This window comes from Crocodylus porosus, unplaced genomic scaffold, assembly GCF_001723895.1.
Source record: "Crocodylus porosus isolate Cpor-Errol unplaced genomic scaffold, CroPor_comp1, whole genome shotgun sequence".
NCBI classification, from domain to species: Eukaryota; Metazoa; Chordata; order Crocodylia; family Crocodylidae; genus Crocodylus; species Crocodylus porosus.
In genome coordinates, this window is record NW_017728914.1 from 10431398 (window position 1) to 10447955 (window position 16558).

The 16558-nt window shown below is 42.7% G+C and overlaps 1 protein-coding gene across 5 annotated transcripts in view; it reads left to right on the forward strand.

Moving 5' to 3' along the window:
* The window catches only part of SLIT3 (slit guidance ligand 3), a 938430-nt gene extending 925025 nt beyond the window's left edge, over positions 1-13405 (forward strand). For all 5 annotated transcript variants that reach the window (XM_019534858.1, XM_019534861.1, XM_019534859.1 and 2 more), the window contains 4 exons: positions 6881-7035; positions 8457-8742; positions 10106-10314; positions 12021-13405. In XM_019534858.1, coding sequence (XP_019390403.1) covers positions 6881-7035; positions 8457-8742; positions 10106-10314; positions 12021-12259 — 889 coding nt within the window. In that variant the 3' untranslated portion in view covers positions 12260-13405. The remainder of the gene's footprint in view (positions 1-6880; positions 7036-8456; positions 8743-10105; positions 10315-12020) is intronic.
* The last annotated feature ends 3153 nt before the right edge of the window (positions 13406-16558 follow it).

Here is a 16558-nt window from a genome sequence, read left to right on the forward strand (position 1 = left end):
AAGTTTATTTTTGTATCACTGTATCCTATGTGAATAAGAGTGCAAGATTCATTTGTGTACCAAGCTCTTAAAATTCTAGTACAGGGTAAGGAATGGAAATGATACAAAAGTACCACTGGTATTACAAAATTTGAACAGTGTTTCCATGATGTTGCAGCTCCACCTAATGGTAAAAGCTTAAAGTATATATATCACTGCAGCTGCATTTTTGAGTTCTCGCCTTAGGGCCTTGCAGATCCATAAAATGTTTACACCTTACTGTTCCTGTCTTAAGACTACAACTCATGTTCACCGCATCATTGCCCGTGTCAATGTGGCAGATTTAAAAGCTTACATGCTTGTGCCCTCTGGCACTGCACACAGTAGCAGTGTACTGTAGAGTGAAAATACTGATGAAATGCAATAAATCCCTGATTCTGAGGTAGGTATTTGCAAGCTATGGGCGCTTCAAGAGGATGAGCTGTAAAACCAACTGATCACCAATAAGAATTCAATTAACATTTTAATAGAAATCTTGTAGCAAGACAGGTCAGGAAGAGGCCCCTTGAAAAGAGCAGAGCACAGCAAGTTTGAGCCCAGTCGTGATGTACTGTTCAGCGTTTGTGGCTTTCTTCCCTTCATCTCTCGCCAAGCCACTGTCTCCACTGTCTCAGACAATTGCTGAGTCTCCTAAAGGCCTAACAGTGTACCAGGCTTTAAGGAAGAATTCACATAGCACTTCCCTCCCCCTCCATGTTGTCTCCATGTGTCTCTTAGGATCCAAAGACTGCTTAAAGTCTCTTGTCAAAGCATCAGCAGCAACTGCTGGAAAACAATATCCATTCTCTTATGGTTTCTGAAATTCCACTTCCCCCTGGGATGTAGTACTCAGTCCCTCCATCAGCTTTTCTCTTCCAAAATGATGCATAGTTGACCTGGTTGGACTCCGTCAGCTTTGCAAAACTGAAATATTTGACGATGACAATACATTATTTTCCATTTCTCAAAGCATTAAAAGTTTTGGTTTTTTGGGGTGCAAAAAGAAAAAGGACTAGATTAGGGATCCAAGAATGTCTTCCTACCTCCAGTTTGCCACCTTCAGTTAACATGTTAACCACAGATAAGCTGAAAACATTGAGAATTAGTGGTTGATTCTTGGCTGCATCAACAAGATACACGGGCCTCCATTTGCCTATTAATCAAGGTACTTAAACCCTAATCTGGGAAAACCATATGCTGTGGAGGAGTTAATGATTAATGCTTGTGAAATCCTGGCCCAAACAGGAACTAGCACTGCCAAATGTGATAATGTTGTTCTCTGACAAATAACCATAGCTCAGCCTTCTTCAGATAAGAATGTAGTTTTGTGTTTCAGCTTCAGCCATTGATCCCACTATAAGGGGGGTTCCTTGTTAAACAGCCATTCATCCTAGCCCCTCAATATGCATATGTCACAGCCAACATTGCCTTGCTATTCTTTTCTCATTAGCATATCTGCATAGCTTAACAATTACAAATATGCCTTTTCATTTATCTAGTACCTCTCAGCTGAGAATCTATGTACTTTATACATATGAATGAAGCCTCACAACAGTCCTGTCAGAGAGCCATTTTCCAACAGTGATATCTGTGTATCCCCTGCCTATCTCCTAGATGTAATGTGGCAGATACTTAACAGCAAACAAAGACACGTAAACAGTAGTTTAGAGCACTAAGTAGATATCCTTATAGTCAGGTGAAACGGCAAGGAGAAATTCACTGGGTAAAACAAGATCAAATAGATTTGGAAACAAATCTAATATATTCTATCTAAACTTTGAGAGTTAGATAGAAACAAAATTATTCCTCTATGTGCTGTGAGGTTTCTTTTCCCTAAAAAACACTTGTGGGCCTCAGAGAAAGCTGTGGCAGCATCAAGTACAAATTTCCAACACCTCCCCATTAAGAATCCTCTAACCAGTCTAGGAGTGTTCACCACCCACAACACATGACTCACTGGAAATACAACTGCCAGAGAGTATAGCAGTAAGCATCATTTCCATGGGAATTGTTCTGTGCTTTCACATCATTTCAGTGTGTATTGACTGTATGTCTATCCATGTATTTTTATATTGGTCATCACCATGGTATCTAAAGACCTCCTAGTTCATAAAATTGGCCTTGATCTTTAATAGATACATCAGCTTATGGCTATTTTCAACTAAAAGACCATTAGCTGCTTCCCGCAGAATGATACAGGACATCAGCTCAGTCTTTCAGAGAGCTATCTCCTGAATGAGCGGCAAACCTCACTCATCACCAAGAATTCTGGTTTTCCCTGATAAAAAACTGCAAATTCTCTGATAAAACCCTTAAAATCCAAGGTTAAAATGAAAGGCACTTCACAGACCCCACAGCTCTGCTGGTGCCCCTCACTACCCCCCACAGCCTCCTGGCCCTGCTTCTGCACCTCACTCCCCTCCCACAGACTCCACAGCCCTGCCAGTGCCCCTTGCTCCCCCAGCCCTGCCAGAGGGGGCCCCCAGCTCCCTAGGCCCCTGCCCCTGGCAGAAGGTGGCAGCTCTTGTAGCTGAGTGGAACCCACCTCTCCCCCCCATTGCCGGCTGCCTGCCTGCTGTAGACTTGCGGGCCGGGCTGGCTCCCTGACATGGTGAACACTCCCAGGGGGCAGGGGGACTTGTGCCCCCCAGATCTGTGCTTGGGGCATGGGGCTGTGTGCTGCCCACTTCAGGCTCAGGCTTCCACCCTGCTGCCTTTCCCCGGGGCCTTTGTAGCCAAGCATGTGCAGCCAGGTGCTGCAAAGCACAGCAGAGCTGCGCAGGGAGCTGCCTGCCACTGCGAGCTCCATGCTGCCCTGGTGATGTGTCCCCTGCCTGTACGGCTGCAGCAGGGGAGGTGGTGCAGAGTTGCATGCAGGGGCCAGGGCAGCAGGGGGCTTGCAGTATCAGGTAGGTTCCTACGCAACTCCACTGTACCCTGCAGCACCAAGTCACACATACTGGGATGCAGAGGCCCCGGGGGAGGGCAGCAGGGTGGAAGCCCAAGCTGAAGCAGGCAGCTCACAACCCTGCATGCTGCACACAGATCGGGGGGGCATAGGTTCCCCTGCCCCCCAGGAGTACACTCAGCAGCAGGGAGCCAACTCCGGTCCCTGGATGAGTCGCTCGCAGCCCCGTCCTCCTCCCCCCCCAGGGCCCTGCAACTCTGCATCATGGCCCTGGGCCTCAAACCCCAGCCACTGCCCATCTGGGCAGCAACTCCAGCCCTGCCCAAGTCCCTCCCTATGGGGGCCTCAATCCCCCCTGCCTACTTACCTGTGGGAGCTGCTCTCCAGGCTTCCTGGGGCCATGTGCATGTACATGCACATGGCACCATCTGCCTGACCGCCCTCCTCCCACTCCCTCCAGTCTCTGCCAGCCTGCAGGGAGCTCGGTAAAATCCACAGTCTACTCTGTTTTTCCCTGGGAAACAGAAAACCCGGATCCCTCCTCATCACCCTGGTCTTGCTCAGCAGTCCATGTAATGCTGACTTCTGCCTGACATGGCTAGCATGTTATCTGTAATACCAGGCCTGTTGTAATAATGTTATATCATTGAAATTATTTCATAAGTACATTTTGGTCATTTCTTCCTTCAGGCATCTTGTTCCATGCAGATCTGGTACTGTTCCCACTCAAGCTAGTGCCAGAATTCCTCTTTACATCAGTGGCTCAATTACCTTTAAATTAGTCAGTTATGATGCTGGGTGTGTGGTCCATTTGAATTGGAATAAAAAATTAACTAACTACATTTTCACTTTTTTACTCCCTGGTGCATGTTTTTTGTGAACAGCCCCAAAATCCATTTTCTAAACTAGGCAGTGTTTCAGAATGCTTCACTTCCATGTCTTGTATTTTTGTCTATAAAATAACAGCAGAGATACCACAAAACTAGTGTGCCTGCTGAAGAGAGGTGTGGGACTGGAAAAGGGTTTTTGTAGGTCAAGGATAAGATGTATTGGTCAAGCAGCAGTGGTGGCTATGTGGTAGCGTTTCTACCTGTAGTGTGGCAGATTTGAGTTCGAGTCCTGGCAGGATCACCTAGGGGTGAGTGAAGTGACAGGGGAGAAATTCTTATTGGAGTGCAGGGAGTCATTGTGTTCCCCCCTCCAGGTACCTATGCCCTATATGTCTTGTCATTTTTCTCCTGCCCAGGCAGGGGGTGAGACTTGAAGATCTGCAAGGTCCCTTCAGACCCTACTTCTATGATTCTATGAAAGCTGACTGTATGGGAAGTTTACATAGCGCATTTCAACACCTGCTGTAGCCACTGCTGTCATTTTCTCCTTATGTATTAATGCTTACATGTGTGTAGAGACTATAATGTTTCATTAAATTTAAAGCACCAGAAAAATCCCTTCACTTCCATAACAATCAGTAGATTTGGAAAATCCTCTGATTTTTTTTTATAGACCAGTTAATTCCTGGCCCTTGTTGCCCCTATCTCATTCCTCTCAGCCTGTTCTTCGGTGTAGAATGAAGCTACTAAATGGTTTTGAGGGATTTTAAAGGTGTAGCCTAAAGGCCTTAGAGCTGAAATTGCTCTGAAAATAAAGTGGGTGTCACTACATTTAATGAATGGGCAAAGTTTTAGTGTATACCTGTGCTCTTAATTTAAGTACAAGTGCTCTGATTTTATGTGGTCATCTGGCTGTGTAAATACTTAAATGATCCCATGCCTAGCTTACATGAAAATCAAAGTACTAATCACATGTGAACCCATTAGTGTAACTAGAGGAGTTAGTGGGGCACTTACCCTCAGTGCCAACTTAAAGAGATCATCAGAAACCCCTTCCCCCTCTGGGAGACTGTGCCTCCCTCTACACGTTACGTACATCACAATTGCCAACATGATGACACAATTAATTTAGACCACCTACACATGCTAATTAACTGTTGTGCCATAAAAAACTGTAAAGTTATTGCTGGAAAATGTGTAATAACTTTATAGCTGGTTGCTCCCAGCTTTAATTTGCATATGTAGCAGGGTCTGCCCTTGTGGCTGGGAACCCCATTAGCTGACTGCTCTCTGCCACAGGGATGCACCATGCACAGCTGTGGCTTGGAGTCCTGTAGCTGAGGGGAGTCTCAGACCATCCCTTGGCAGCTGAGCACTATGCAGCGCCACCTCCCCTTCTTCCCTGCAACTGAGAACTATGCATCGCTGCCCCCCCTCCCTCCCCACAGCTGCCAGGACCTGGAGTCCACAGCTGCTGGGTGCTGCCAGGATCCAGTATTCAGAGCTGTAGGGCTCTTGGTCATACGACACTGCTGTGATCTCCCAACCCCAGGGATGCATGGAACACTCTGCAGCTGGGAGATCACAGCAGCAGCAGTCTCCCAGCCATGAGGATGCATGGGGGCTCCCAGCTGTGAGGAACTTGCTTCCTGCTGGTGCAGAGGGAGCCCAGGACCGGGCTGCCTCCAGTCCCAATCATGCCTTTACCTGTACATGTAGAGGGTCCCTTTGCTAAAGCAGGCACAGTCCAGTCATAGAAGCCAGGCAGCCCTGTGCCCAGTAGTGTAAACAAGGCACCAAGGGCATCCTCCTTAGGGAGCACCCCCAGGGGGCTGCTGCAACAACACCACTAAGCACAGGGGTGCCTAGCTTCTATGGCTGGGCTGTACCTGCCATAGCAAAGACTCTCAGGGGACTTGGGGGGAGAGAAAGGTACTCTAATACCCCTGCTGCAACTTGTTCCTCAGCAGCAGCTCTATTGCCAAGACACCCCCAACACACATCCCAGCTCTCCAGTGGTCAGCACTCTGCCCAAGGCAATACAGGGGTTCACTACACCTCTGTCAGCTGCATACTTGTATATACATGTTGAATTTTGGTGTCATGTTAATTTAGGTGGCCACTAGTCCTCAACCCTACATTGAGTATCTTCTCCCTTGACACCTTCCTTTTCCCCACCTCAACCCCTGAAGTACTTTGAACAGAAGGGCATCATTCCCTCTTTGACTTGCATTTGCATTAGGATGTTTCTTTATGTAAATGAACAAATGATATTTTAGTTATTTGAGCAGAAGAAATAGTGGGCATGTTTACAAGTGCATTTACTCTGGCTTAAATTTACTGCTCAATAAATTACTGGACAGTAAGTGGGAATAAGTCAGCATCTACATGTACAAGCATTAAAGCATATTAAAGCTGTGTGTGGACTGACATGAGACTAAAGTTAGTCCCAAGTCAGTCTACACACACAGTGCTACTGCACAGTGTTACTGTGCCATAAGGCATCTACACATGTATTACTGCACAGTAACTAATTGGGCTTAAATTGGTACCTGCATCATGCACATTACAGGCATGCACGTGCAGACATGTGCCTGTACTGTGCAGGAATTTCTGTTACTGCACAGTAAATGTGCATATGTAGATGCACCCACTAAGTCTTTCCCACCTCTGGCATTGGGTATTCTAGCTTGCCTGTCTGTCTAAGTCACTTGTCTCTTTTGGGGAATACAGGGACTTAATAGTTAATTTCCCTACTTCACAGGGGAATTGGAAGGGTTACTTGGCTATTGGCAAAGCATTTTGGCCATATGTTTAAGCAGGTGTATTCACTTGCCAATCAGTGTCATGAGTTGTCCCAGCATTCCCAAATCTAAGTTAGTCAGTATCCTAACAGTTAAATCTATATGTACTGATTGTATGAGAGATGACATAGTCTTTAATTTGTTCCTTTGAGATTCTTGTATCCAGGACATCTTCTGGCACAAAATGCAACCAATCACAAAGTGGAAAGTAGTATGAGATTTTCTTTCTAAGGGATATAACAGAAGCAAGCAGATCATAGCAAGTTGCCTTTTCTGGTTCTTTTCCTTTTTCCTTTTTCCTTTTTCCTTTTTCCCTTTAGTGTGGAAACAGTAAATGATGGGCAGTTTCACAGCGTGGAGCTGGTAATGCTGAACCAGACTCTGAACTTGGTTGTGGATAAAGGAACCCCTAGAAGTCTTGGCAAACTGCTGAAACAACCCTCAGTCAACCTTAACACCCCTCTCTACATTGGAGGTATGTTTGGTCAATAACTGAGCAGTTAACTTTCTAGGGATGTCTGCCTCTGATAGAGTTGAGTTCTGGCAGTAAAAAATCTCCATTCATTATATAAAAAATGATTTGCCTGGAATAAAGACTATAAGAAATTAAAAGTAAATGATTCCAGTAGTATGTCCCATCACATTGTTAGCCACTGTGTCCTTAAATTACCAACAGGTAGAGTCTTGCAGGGCAAGCACTAAGATCCTATGATGTTCTGAATAGCAGGAAAACTTGGATGGATAGGGACCTTCCACTCTTCTGAAGTGTTTTTGTCTCTCCAGAGGTGCAAAAGAAATTAGCTAGTTTAATACAGGAACTTCTAGACCAATTGTTTACTTATTCTAAAATGCCAGTTTATCGAAAGCAAAAGTGTTTATAGAGACATGCTAGGCTTGATTAAACTGTTGCTGAGCAGGCTCTTTAGGCTTAGTATCTCTGGTTCAGTGTGACGGAAGTAGGGGGAGAGAGCCCAGAAAAGTAAATAGTCAATTGACCAAGGAACACATGTTGAAATCTCAACTTTTTTTGTGATATGGAAATCTTGTTTTTCAGTTGGCTCTAATGTGAACCAAACACAAATATCTGCAGGTTCCTGATGGATCCATAAAGCCTTTGAGCCTGACCCAAAGCCCACTGAAGCCAGTGGTAAAAACTTATATTAACTTGAGTGGCTCCTGAACTTAAGCCATTTGTGCATAATCCTTTTTAGTGCTCCTTTTCTAAACAACTTCTGAATGATTGCCTACAAACATGGGTAAACTAGATAAACTTGCCTTGATCAGAGCTGAACCTTTTTATTGATTTGTATTGAGAATGTCAGGGATTATTAAAGTGCATTGGGCAAATGAAATTATCTGGTAGCAGGGTGCAAGAACATCTCACATTTCCAATCTATGCATCCTTAATATATTATTTTTAGAAGTGGAATCATATGTCTTGTAAGATACTAGAAGTCAAATGACATGCAAGAACTAAAACAATTTTTTTCATTAAAAAGTGACAATATAACACAATTTCCATGACGAATCAAAAAGAAACATGTTTTAAATCAGATGCAAAATAGCTTTACCTGAGTTATGCTTATCAAAGCTCTTGAGGTACTTGTTCAAGTATTAGAGTACTAGATCCTCCTAGCCCATCTGGATTTTATTAGATGCAACACTGTTAATTCAATACCATGTTACTGTTTCCTTGCTAATTAATTCTTGTGTATGGTGGAGTAGTGTTGACTGTCTTGTATCTCAGAGGTTGTGGCGCTTCACTGGCAAGCTAAGACATTCTTAATAGTTCCTAAAGTGCTTTAGGATCCTCAAATGGATGGTGCTGTAGAAGTTCTAGACATGGTTTCTTATTGTAAATGCAAGATATTCCTTAACATTTTTTTTTATTTGAAGGGATCCCAACATCTACAGGGCTATCTTCATTGCACCATGGACCTGATAGGATGCCAAATGGCTTTCATGGATGCATCCACGATGTCCGAATTAATAATGAGCTGCAGGATTTTAAGGATCTACCACAGCAGTCATTAGGAGTCCTTCCTGGATGCAAATCTTGTAACATCTGCAAGCATGGCATCTGCCGGTCTCTAGAGAAGACAAGTGTTATCTGTGAATGCCACCCAGGCTGGACAGGTCCACTCTGTGACCAAGAAATTGGAGACCCCTGCCTTAACAACAAGTAAGTTCACCTTGGTGCTGGCAGGAGGGCTTTCTGCAGTGAGTGGATATTTCGCTTTTCATCCTATCAGTCAAAACCAAATATTTTCAGAGGTGCTGAGCTCCTACAATTCCCTCTGAGAGCATTAGGAAAGGTACTTTCAGATATTTAAGTAGTTAAAGTTAGTTTCACCCATAATCCACAGAGGGTTAAACCCCAGCAAAATGGGTTCACTCCATTTCTGAGCAAGAGCATACACACTTGGGCTTAATATACTTCACACCTTCATTTAAGTTAGCTTAACTTTCCCCAGACAGACACACCCTGCATGTCCCCTACAGAGTGTTAGGGATTTGACTCCCACACTTCCAACCTACGTGGAGGAATATGAGTATGGACCCAAGAGCAGTTACAGGGATTAATACCAAGGGTTATTAATCCAGCAGTAAGAGTTAGTTTAGTAATATTGAAAATGCCTCTTTTTTTCTAAGGGGATTGTGACCCCACTAATTACTACTTTCTTCTATTTTCCAACCTCATAAGAGGTTTTATTTTAAGCATTTCCTGCTTTGTACAGATATCCAACTGGCTAGGTGTAAATATGAATAATTTAAAATACCAAGACTACAAAAATGATCGGGCAAAGGCTTATATAAAATAGTGGGCAAGGGGGTTTCTATATAAAATATTTGTAGGCTTGGGTGACTCTTCCTCCTCTGGCAAAGATGCCCCCTCTCATTTTCCCTGCCCAATTCCAAAGTCTGATCCAAGTCTGTTCTCTGAATGGGAATCTATTCTGCTTCCCCAAACCAGCTCCAAAGGAACATCATCTCTTTTGCCCTCTCCAGAAACACCAAAAACCCACTACAGATCTCCTGAGTCATGAAATCATTCAGCTAGAACTACATGCACAGTTTTTTCTGAGGTATTTAACCTCTTTTCCCGTTTACAGATTTGCCACCAGGGCATTGATTTTTCTTACATATATTCTTCATATGAAATTATTTGTAAAATAATTTCCCTGAATAAACCTTGGCACGTAGATTGTTCACAGGCCATTTGTTTTAAGGACTGAAACAATGAGCTGCTTTGTTTGCATATATTGCACTGTTTCATCCCTGAATGGGGAAAGTATACCATTTGCTAAGATTCCCCCGAGAATGTACCTGATCACTAATTTCATATTTGCTTTCAGTAAATCTTATCCGGTGTTCTCTAAAAATTTGCAATTTCTGCAAGTATGCCCATCACAGAACTACAGTTCTTTTGAATACCGGCCAGAACCTAACTAGGAGCTCAGGCCTCCAAAACAAATATTCTTAGAAGATTTTGAGGTTCAAAAGCAACAAGTGCAAGCCAACTGTAAACTTTTCTCTTTTCTCAGGTGTCTCCATGGCAAATGCACAGCCACCAACTTTGCTTACACATGTAAGTGTACAGAGGGTTACTCTGGCATGTACTGCGACAAGAAGAACAACTCCTCAAACCCCTGCAGAATTCTGAAATGCAACCACGGGCAGTGTAAATTTTCAGAACGTGGGGAACCTTACTGCGAGTGTGATCCTAACTATAGTGGAGAGCACTGTGACAGAGGTATGCCTGGCCATAGTGCCTGGGATGTTTCTTTGTTGTAAATGTTTCTTTTGTGTTTGTCTTTACCTATATTGCACTGAACACTTGTCAGTGGGACAAAGGCAGGTGGAAATCCCATGAGGCTAAATCAGTGCAGCATTGCAACACAAAGTGTTGAGAGAGAGAGCTGGCCAGAAATGGTCCAAATGAATGGAAGAACATAGCTCTGTGGTTGCATGCTATACCTCCTGCCTCCTGAATCTTGCAGTTCTGCAGAATCTGGCTGGGATATTTGCAGAGAAAGCACCTAAAGGAATGGACCCTTTTGCTGTGTCACCATCCCTTTCATCATTTTTAGAGATTACCCACCCCTGTGATAATGTTGCTTTTCTGCCCTGAATACTGACATCTCCCTTTTGAACAGAGATGTTCAGATGTGAAAGCATGATTCCAGGGATGAATTGCTCATCTCTGGCAAGTAACTAGAATTGTACTCCGTTCTTGCTTATAATATTTTATAAAGATAGCAAATTTCATTGGAAAGGGTCATAGGCTGTATGTAGATGAAATGAGAGGCGTGTGTGCATGACACTTTAAAGCGGGCTGAATGCTTTTGCACCACTTTACTGGTGTTGGTGTTTGCATGCCTCGGAGGCATATTGCACATGAATTCCAGCCACTATAGGAAATTCAGCAGTGTAATGTACCTTAAATGACTTGAGGCACAGCGAACTAAAATTCCTCTGAGGAGTTTTTGTTTGCTGCCTTTACAACCCCAGAGTGAAGGCCTGCAGGCAGCCTGGCAGCAGCCAGGAAAATCAGGCTCCACCCAAGAAAAGCAGCGAGCCTGATCTATTTTTTTTCCCCCCCTGGAGCCTGCCTGCCTGAGCTGCGCGGGGACCCAGTGCTTCCCTCTGCAGCTGTGGTGCCACCTGGGACCGCCCGTGCCAGGTGCCTGCAGGCGGGTGCAACCTAGGAGGGAGCACCAGTGCTGCGGAGGGAAGCACCATCACCCCCCACCACAGCCCAGGCACCACTCCGCCCACCAGCAGCTCGCCCTCCCCTCTCCGCCAGAGAGGCAGGTAAGTCAGCAGGGTGTGTGCATGACACAGGTGTTTAATCAGCCCTAAATTGAAGCGGTGTTTTTTAAAACCCACCACTTCAATTTAGGGCCCCCGTTTCATCTGCACACGCCCATAGACTTTCCCAGTTGTATATAGACAATTATAAGCAGACGGCCTCTGTGACATGTATGTGACTGGGGACCCTGGCAAACATTACATTTATGGTGTGACTGATATGTCAGTAGAGCCATAAATTGTAACATGATTATGCACTATCCTTCCTGCTTCCTGAATCCAACATTGCTGTGGATGTTCAGCCAATGGACGGCGAAATAAAATGGCAAATGGCAACCCAGACACATTTACTTTTTCAAGTGTCCTTGGACAAAGCCCAGATTATTAATGTCCATGTAGAGTAGCATTGTTGAAGCATTGCTAGATATGTTGAAGGAAGTCACTGGGCTTAATTCTTTACTGGCTTGCACCTTGCATCATACATCACACACACCGTGTTCTGCAAGCAGATGCAAGGTGGTGGAGAACTGCAGTCCTGTACATTATGGTTGTGTTGTTTACTTTAATTAAGTATTATATGTACAAGGCTGTTTTTTAGAATATGAATTATCATCCTCCCCATCTTTTGTCTCCATTGTCTTCAAATAGAGAATCTATGCCAAGGCGAGATCATTAGAGAGGTAATCCATAAGGAGCAAGGCTACACATCATGTGTTACTACCTCTAAAGTGCCTCGCATGGAATGTCATGGCACCTGTAGTAATGGCCAGTGTTGCGTTCCCCTCCGGAGCAAAAGGCGGAAATACATCTTTCAGTGTGCAGACGGATCCTCCTTCATGGAAGAATTGGAGAGACATGTGGAATGTGGTTGTTCAAAATGCTTATAAGCCATTTTTTGGTCTCTTGCCACTTTAATCGACTCAGAAGTGATATCAAAATGGGACCTATTTACTTGCAGAGTGAAGAAGAAGAAAAGAATATTAAGTATATTGTAAAATAAACAAAAAATAGAACTTATTTTTATTATGGAAAGTGACTATTTTCATCTTTTATTATATAAAGTATCACACCGTTTTGGGTATATGTATCATATAGTGAGTTATTTTTACCATGAATCTTTTTTAACAGTTGTAAAAAAAAAAAATTAAAAATATATAAAGAAAACATAGCCTAACAGGATAAGTGGGATGAGGTTTAAGTATGCACAATGGCTAAATGTGAAAGTATTTCAAGGACTGGCCACAGAAGTACTGATACGGACTGAAAAATCTTCTCCAAGGTTCTGGGTGGGTACAACAGGAAAGATGACTCCTACAGCTGATAGCTGTCTCTCCTATCCACACATCCTGAATATGTCTCCTTCTCAATTGCTAACCCTGCCTAACAATGCTGGTTGTGTTTTACTTCTGTACAGTAGCTCAGCTTGATATTCTTGAACCAGTTCTCAGATAGCACCTAGGCATTGCAATAGCCTAAGTCTAACTCTGTTACTTAAATATTGTAACATTTTAATGCATTTCTGTTTTGTATGTTGTATTTAGCTGTGTTCACAATATATTCTGTTCTTGAGCAACTGTATCTCTATAGCAAAGGCAGCTTTATCCAAAAGAAATGGATGGGGGAAAGAATGTGGGAAATATATTTTGCTTTGGAGCATTTTGGGGACAAAGGAGAAGTAATTGCTAAGTTACATCTAATAAATAATACACTCATTTCTTGTTAACTACTCTATTTTTCCCAGGTTTGTGCCTTATTAATCCCAGCTTTGAGCCCTTTTTATATGAAATAAAGGGGAATACACTGCTGTACAGTTTGCCATACCCGGGCTGTTTCACGCTCAAAGGCAATATGTAGATCCATTCTTCAAGAGCAAAAATATATTGACAGTATATTGCTTTTATTCTCACTTTCATTTTTTTCAGCTGTGATCATTGCCTTTGCCACATAAATATTTCTAACTGCTGCTTATCAAATCAGTATGAATTGCACTATAGCTATTTGGAGTTCCTGAGCTCCTACTTGGTCCATTTTAACCAAGCTTTCTTCTTTTCTTACAAAACTTTTTATACCTGCATACGCTTGTTTTCACTTTCCAACATAGTGATCTACACTGAAAGATTTTTCACCTGCGCTGTTTATTCTTTACCTGTTCCTTCCCTAGGATTCCCGTTGACTTCAACAGTGTGTACAGCATGAATGCCGAGTAGGAAGTAAAAATGATTGCAGAAGATAAATTCTCAGTATGAATGAGGCAAATTTTAGTCTAAAGGAGTTGGAGGTTTTGGCAGGGTTATCTTTTAGAAACAGGGATTATAGGCAAAGAAAAGTACTAGGAACTCTTTGTAATTTTTGATTCTCATGAATTTCAAATATTTCTCTCAATTATTGCTCCCTTCCCCCCTGCTAGTATATAAGATAAAGGGGCCCTTTCTTCAAATAGTCCTTTTCTGAGAAAATGCTAAGACAGAGCCTGTTCCCAGCAGCTTGGGCATGAATCAGAGCTCACTGATATCAATCAAAAGGCTTTCGATTGGGCCATTAATGACAGAGAGAGAAAGTAAATCTATCACTGAAAATGAATTAGATATATCATTCCTATTTTTGTTTGCTTTGAATGAGACTTTGAAAAAGAACATGGAACTAAATCATTCTGTGGCTCATACAAACTTGCAGTTTCTTCTCCATAAAAGAAAACGTACTGGCCAATGCTGTTGGAAAAATCATTGTCACTTTGGAACCAAAGCCATACGATGCTTTTAGTTCTAATTAAAATGTATTTCACCCCACAGGAGAATATTCCAATTTCTTTGTGACTCCAGGGATAGTTCAGTCAGAAAGCAAGTAAGCAATACAATAATAAAGACTAGTACATGGAGTCTGCACTCAGTTACACAGAACACTCCCTAGATATTGTGCCAAAAACTCACTGAAATAATATAGCTTACACGCCAAAAAAAGCAGTTAAAAATAGCATGGGTTTCTTTTTAATGTTGAGTATAATATATAAAGATAGAAGCAGCTGGAGTTTATAACATGTGAAGAAAGGGGGAAAAAACAGTTTATAAATTCTAAGTATTTACAAAAGCAACTGCACAGTTGCATAAACACAGGCCTGGCACAATAATACTACTTGTCAGTGCTACATGCCTGGTGAATCCCTTTTATTTCTAATGCAAAAGTCACCTTTATCCCAGGAAAGTGGACTCCAGGCTTTATCAGTGGATCCCTGAGTTTCAATGCTCTTAATGTTTTAAAATTTCCTTTGTATGATTGACAGCCAGTTAACTGCTAAATCATGAAGGGATATTGTGCCTCAAAATGTGTTCAATCATTTCACAAGAACAGTTAAAGTTTCCTCTTGAATAAACACCTGAGGGGATGGGGGGTGACCCTCATGGCCAGCACGGAAGTAATCAACTTCCTGTTTAAAATATCTAAGACTGAAATATTAATCGAAATCTCACAGCAAAATGACATTAGCCTTAACACAATAAGGGATGGGAGGTGTGCTGTCATTGTGTTCAAATGCTAAGCACTCCGATGAAAAAAATGAGAATTTCTATTTTTTATCAAAAAGTGCATTTTATATGATTTTAGGCAGCATTTGCCACTTAATGGTGACAATCACTGCCATTGTCCATGTCAGTGATTTTACTGGCTTGATATGGAACCAATTTTCTTGTTCAAGGAAGAAAGATTCAGAGGTGCCAAAAATGCAAGGTTAACTCAAGTGTTAGCTAACTAGAAGTTTCCTCTTACCTGCCTAATGTTACAGTAGATTTCAGCTACTGTTGATACAGTACAGTAGTTCTTTTATAACTCTATAAAGTTTTTAATATAAAGTAAAGAGAGATGCTAACTCTAAAAATACAATGGCAATGCAAACTGGTGTGAAATAATGTATTTTATTAACAGACTCTCATTGTGATTCAATTTTAAATAAATTGTTGGGTTATGGAAGACTGTAACACACCCCGTGTCGTCTTTACTCTGTGCTTCATGTATCAAGGTCTGGACATTTTCTGGATGTCCAATTTCTTATGATAGAGAGGGTATTGTTACACATTCATTTTAGGCAACTCAAGGAGCTCTTAACCCCTGGATTGTCCACATATTAAAATGTGTAAACTAGTTTTAGGCACCCTTTAGGTGTCTAAAAGTTACACCACTTCAGGGCATGTTTATCTCTGATCCATGTGTCCCAGTTCATGTTCCACAAATGTGTGCCCAGTCCCCAAAGGGAAGCTGCCCAAGTTTCAGTCCTCCAGTATCCCACGATACCATGTCCCCTTCTCCCATCTTTCTGTTCTGTGTAGGCAATGCACAACTGTAGCTCCTAGTCAGACCCCTGCTGCTCACCAACCCTCTACTGGCGAGTCATAGCTGCGTGGGTAGAAACCATCAGAGCAGGTTTTTAGCCTGAGAGTGTAACTACTGTAAATTCGAACTAACACTAACATCGCCCAGTATTTGAGAAGCTTAAAATGCAACGTGTAACAAGGTCCTGAGGTGGCTGCCACAATGTGAGTGATAACGTCATTCGCAATGCACACAACTGCATGGCATGGGCGGGGCTGGTAGTTTCTTCAGCAGCAGAAGTAAGAATATTATTGATATTATGGTAGCAACCAAAGGCCTCACTCAAGGTTGGGATCATATGCAAAAGGTTTTGCCACCAAAACCATATTTATTTTTGCTAACCAGCATGCATGAATAAACACCCTACCCACACACTTTTTCAGTAAGTATATTTCTTTCAGCCACATCTTCCTCGTTCCATTTTATTCTCTTAACCATATTGAAAAAATGTTGAAATGTGCCTCCTAAGGTTAGTCTCATCTTTGCTGTTGCTTTGACTTCAGGAACAAGAAACAGATTTAATAAGGGAATGGTGGGAATTCAGGGTGCCTGTACATGAGCCAGGAGGCTGCTCTGACATGCTTTAATTACAGTGCTTTGGAGCAGGCTCAATTAATTGAGTCTGCTGGAACATGGTAATTAACGCACTCCAGCCAGCCTCCACATTGCACCCAGAGAGTGGTGGTGGACGGGTCATTTTCGACCTGGAGGGATGTGGAGAGAGGGGTCCCCCAGGGCTCAGTCCTCGGGCCCGCACTGTTCAACATCTTCATCAGTGACTTGGACGAGGGGGTAAAAAGCACCCTGTTCAAATTTGCTGATGACAC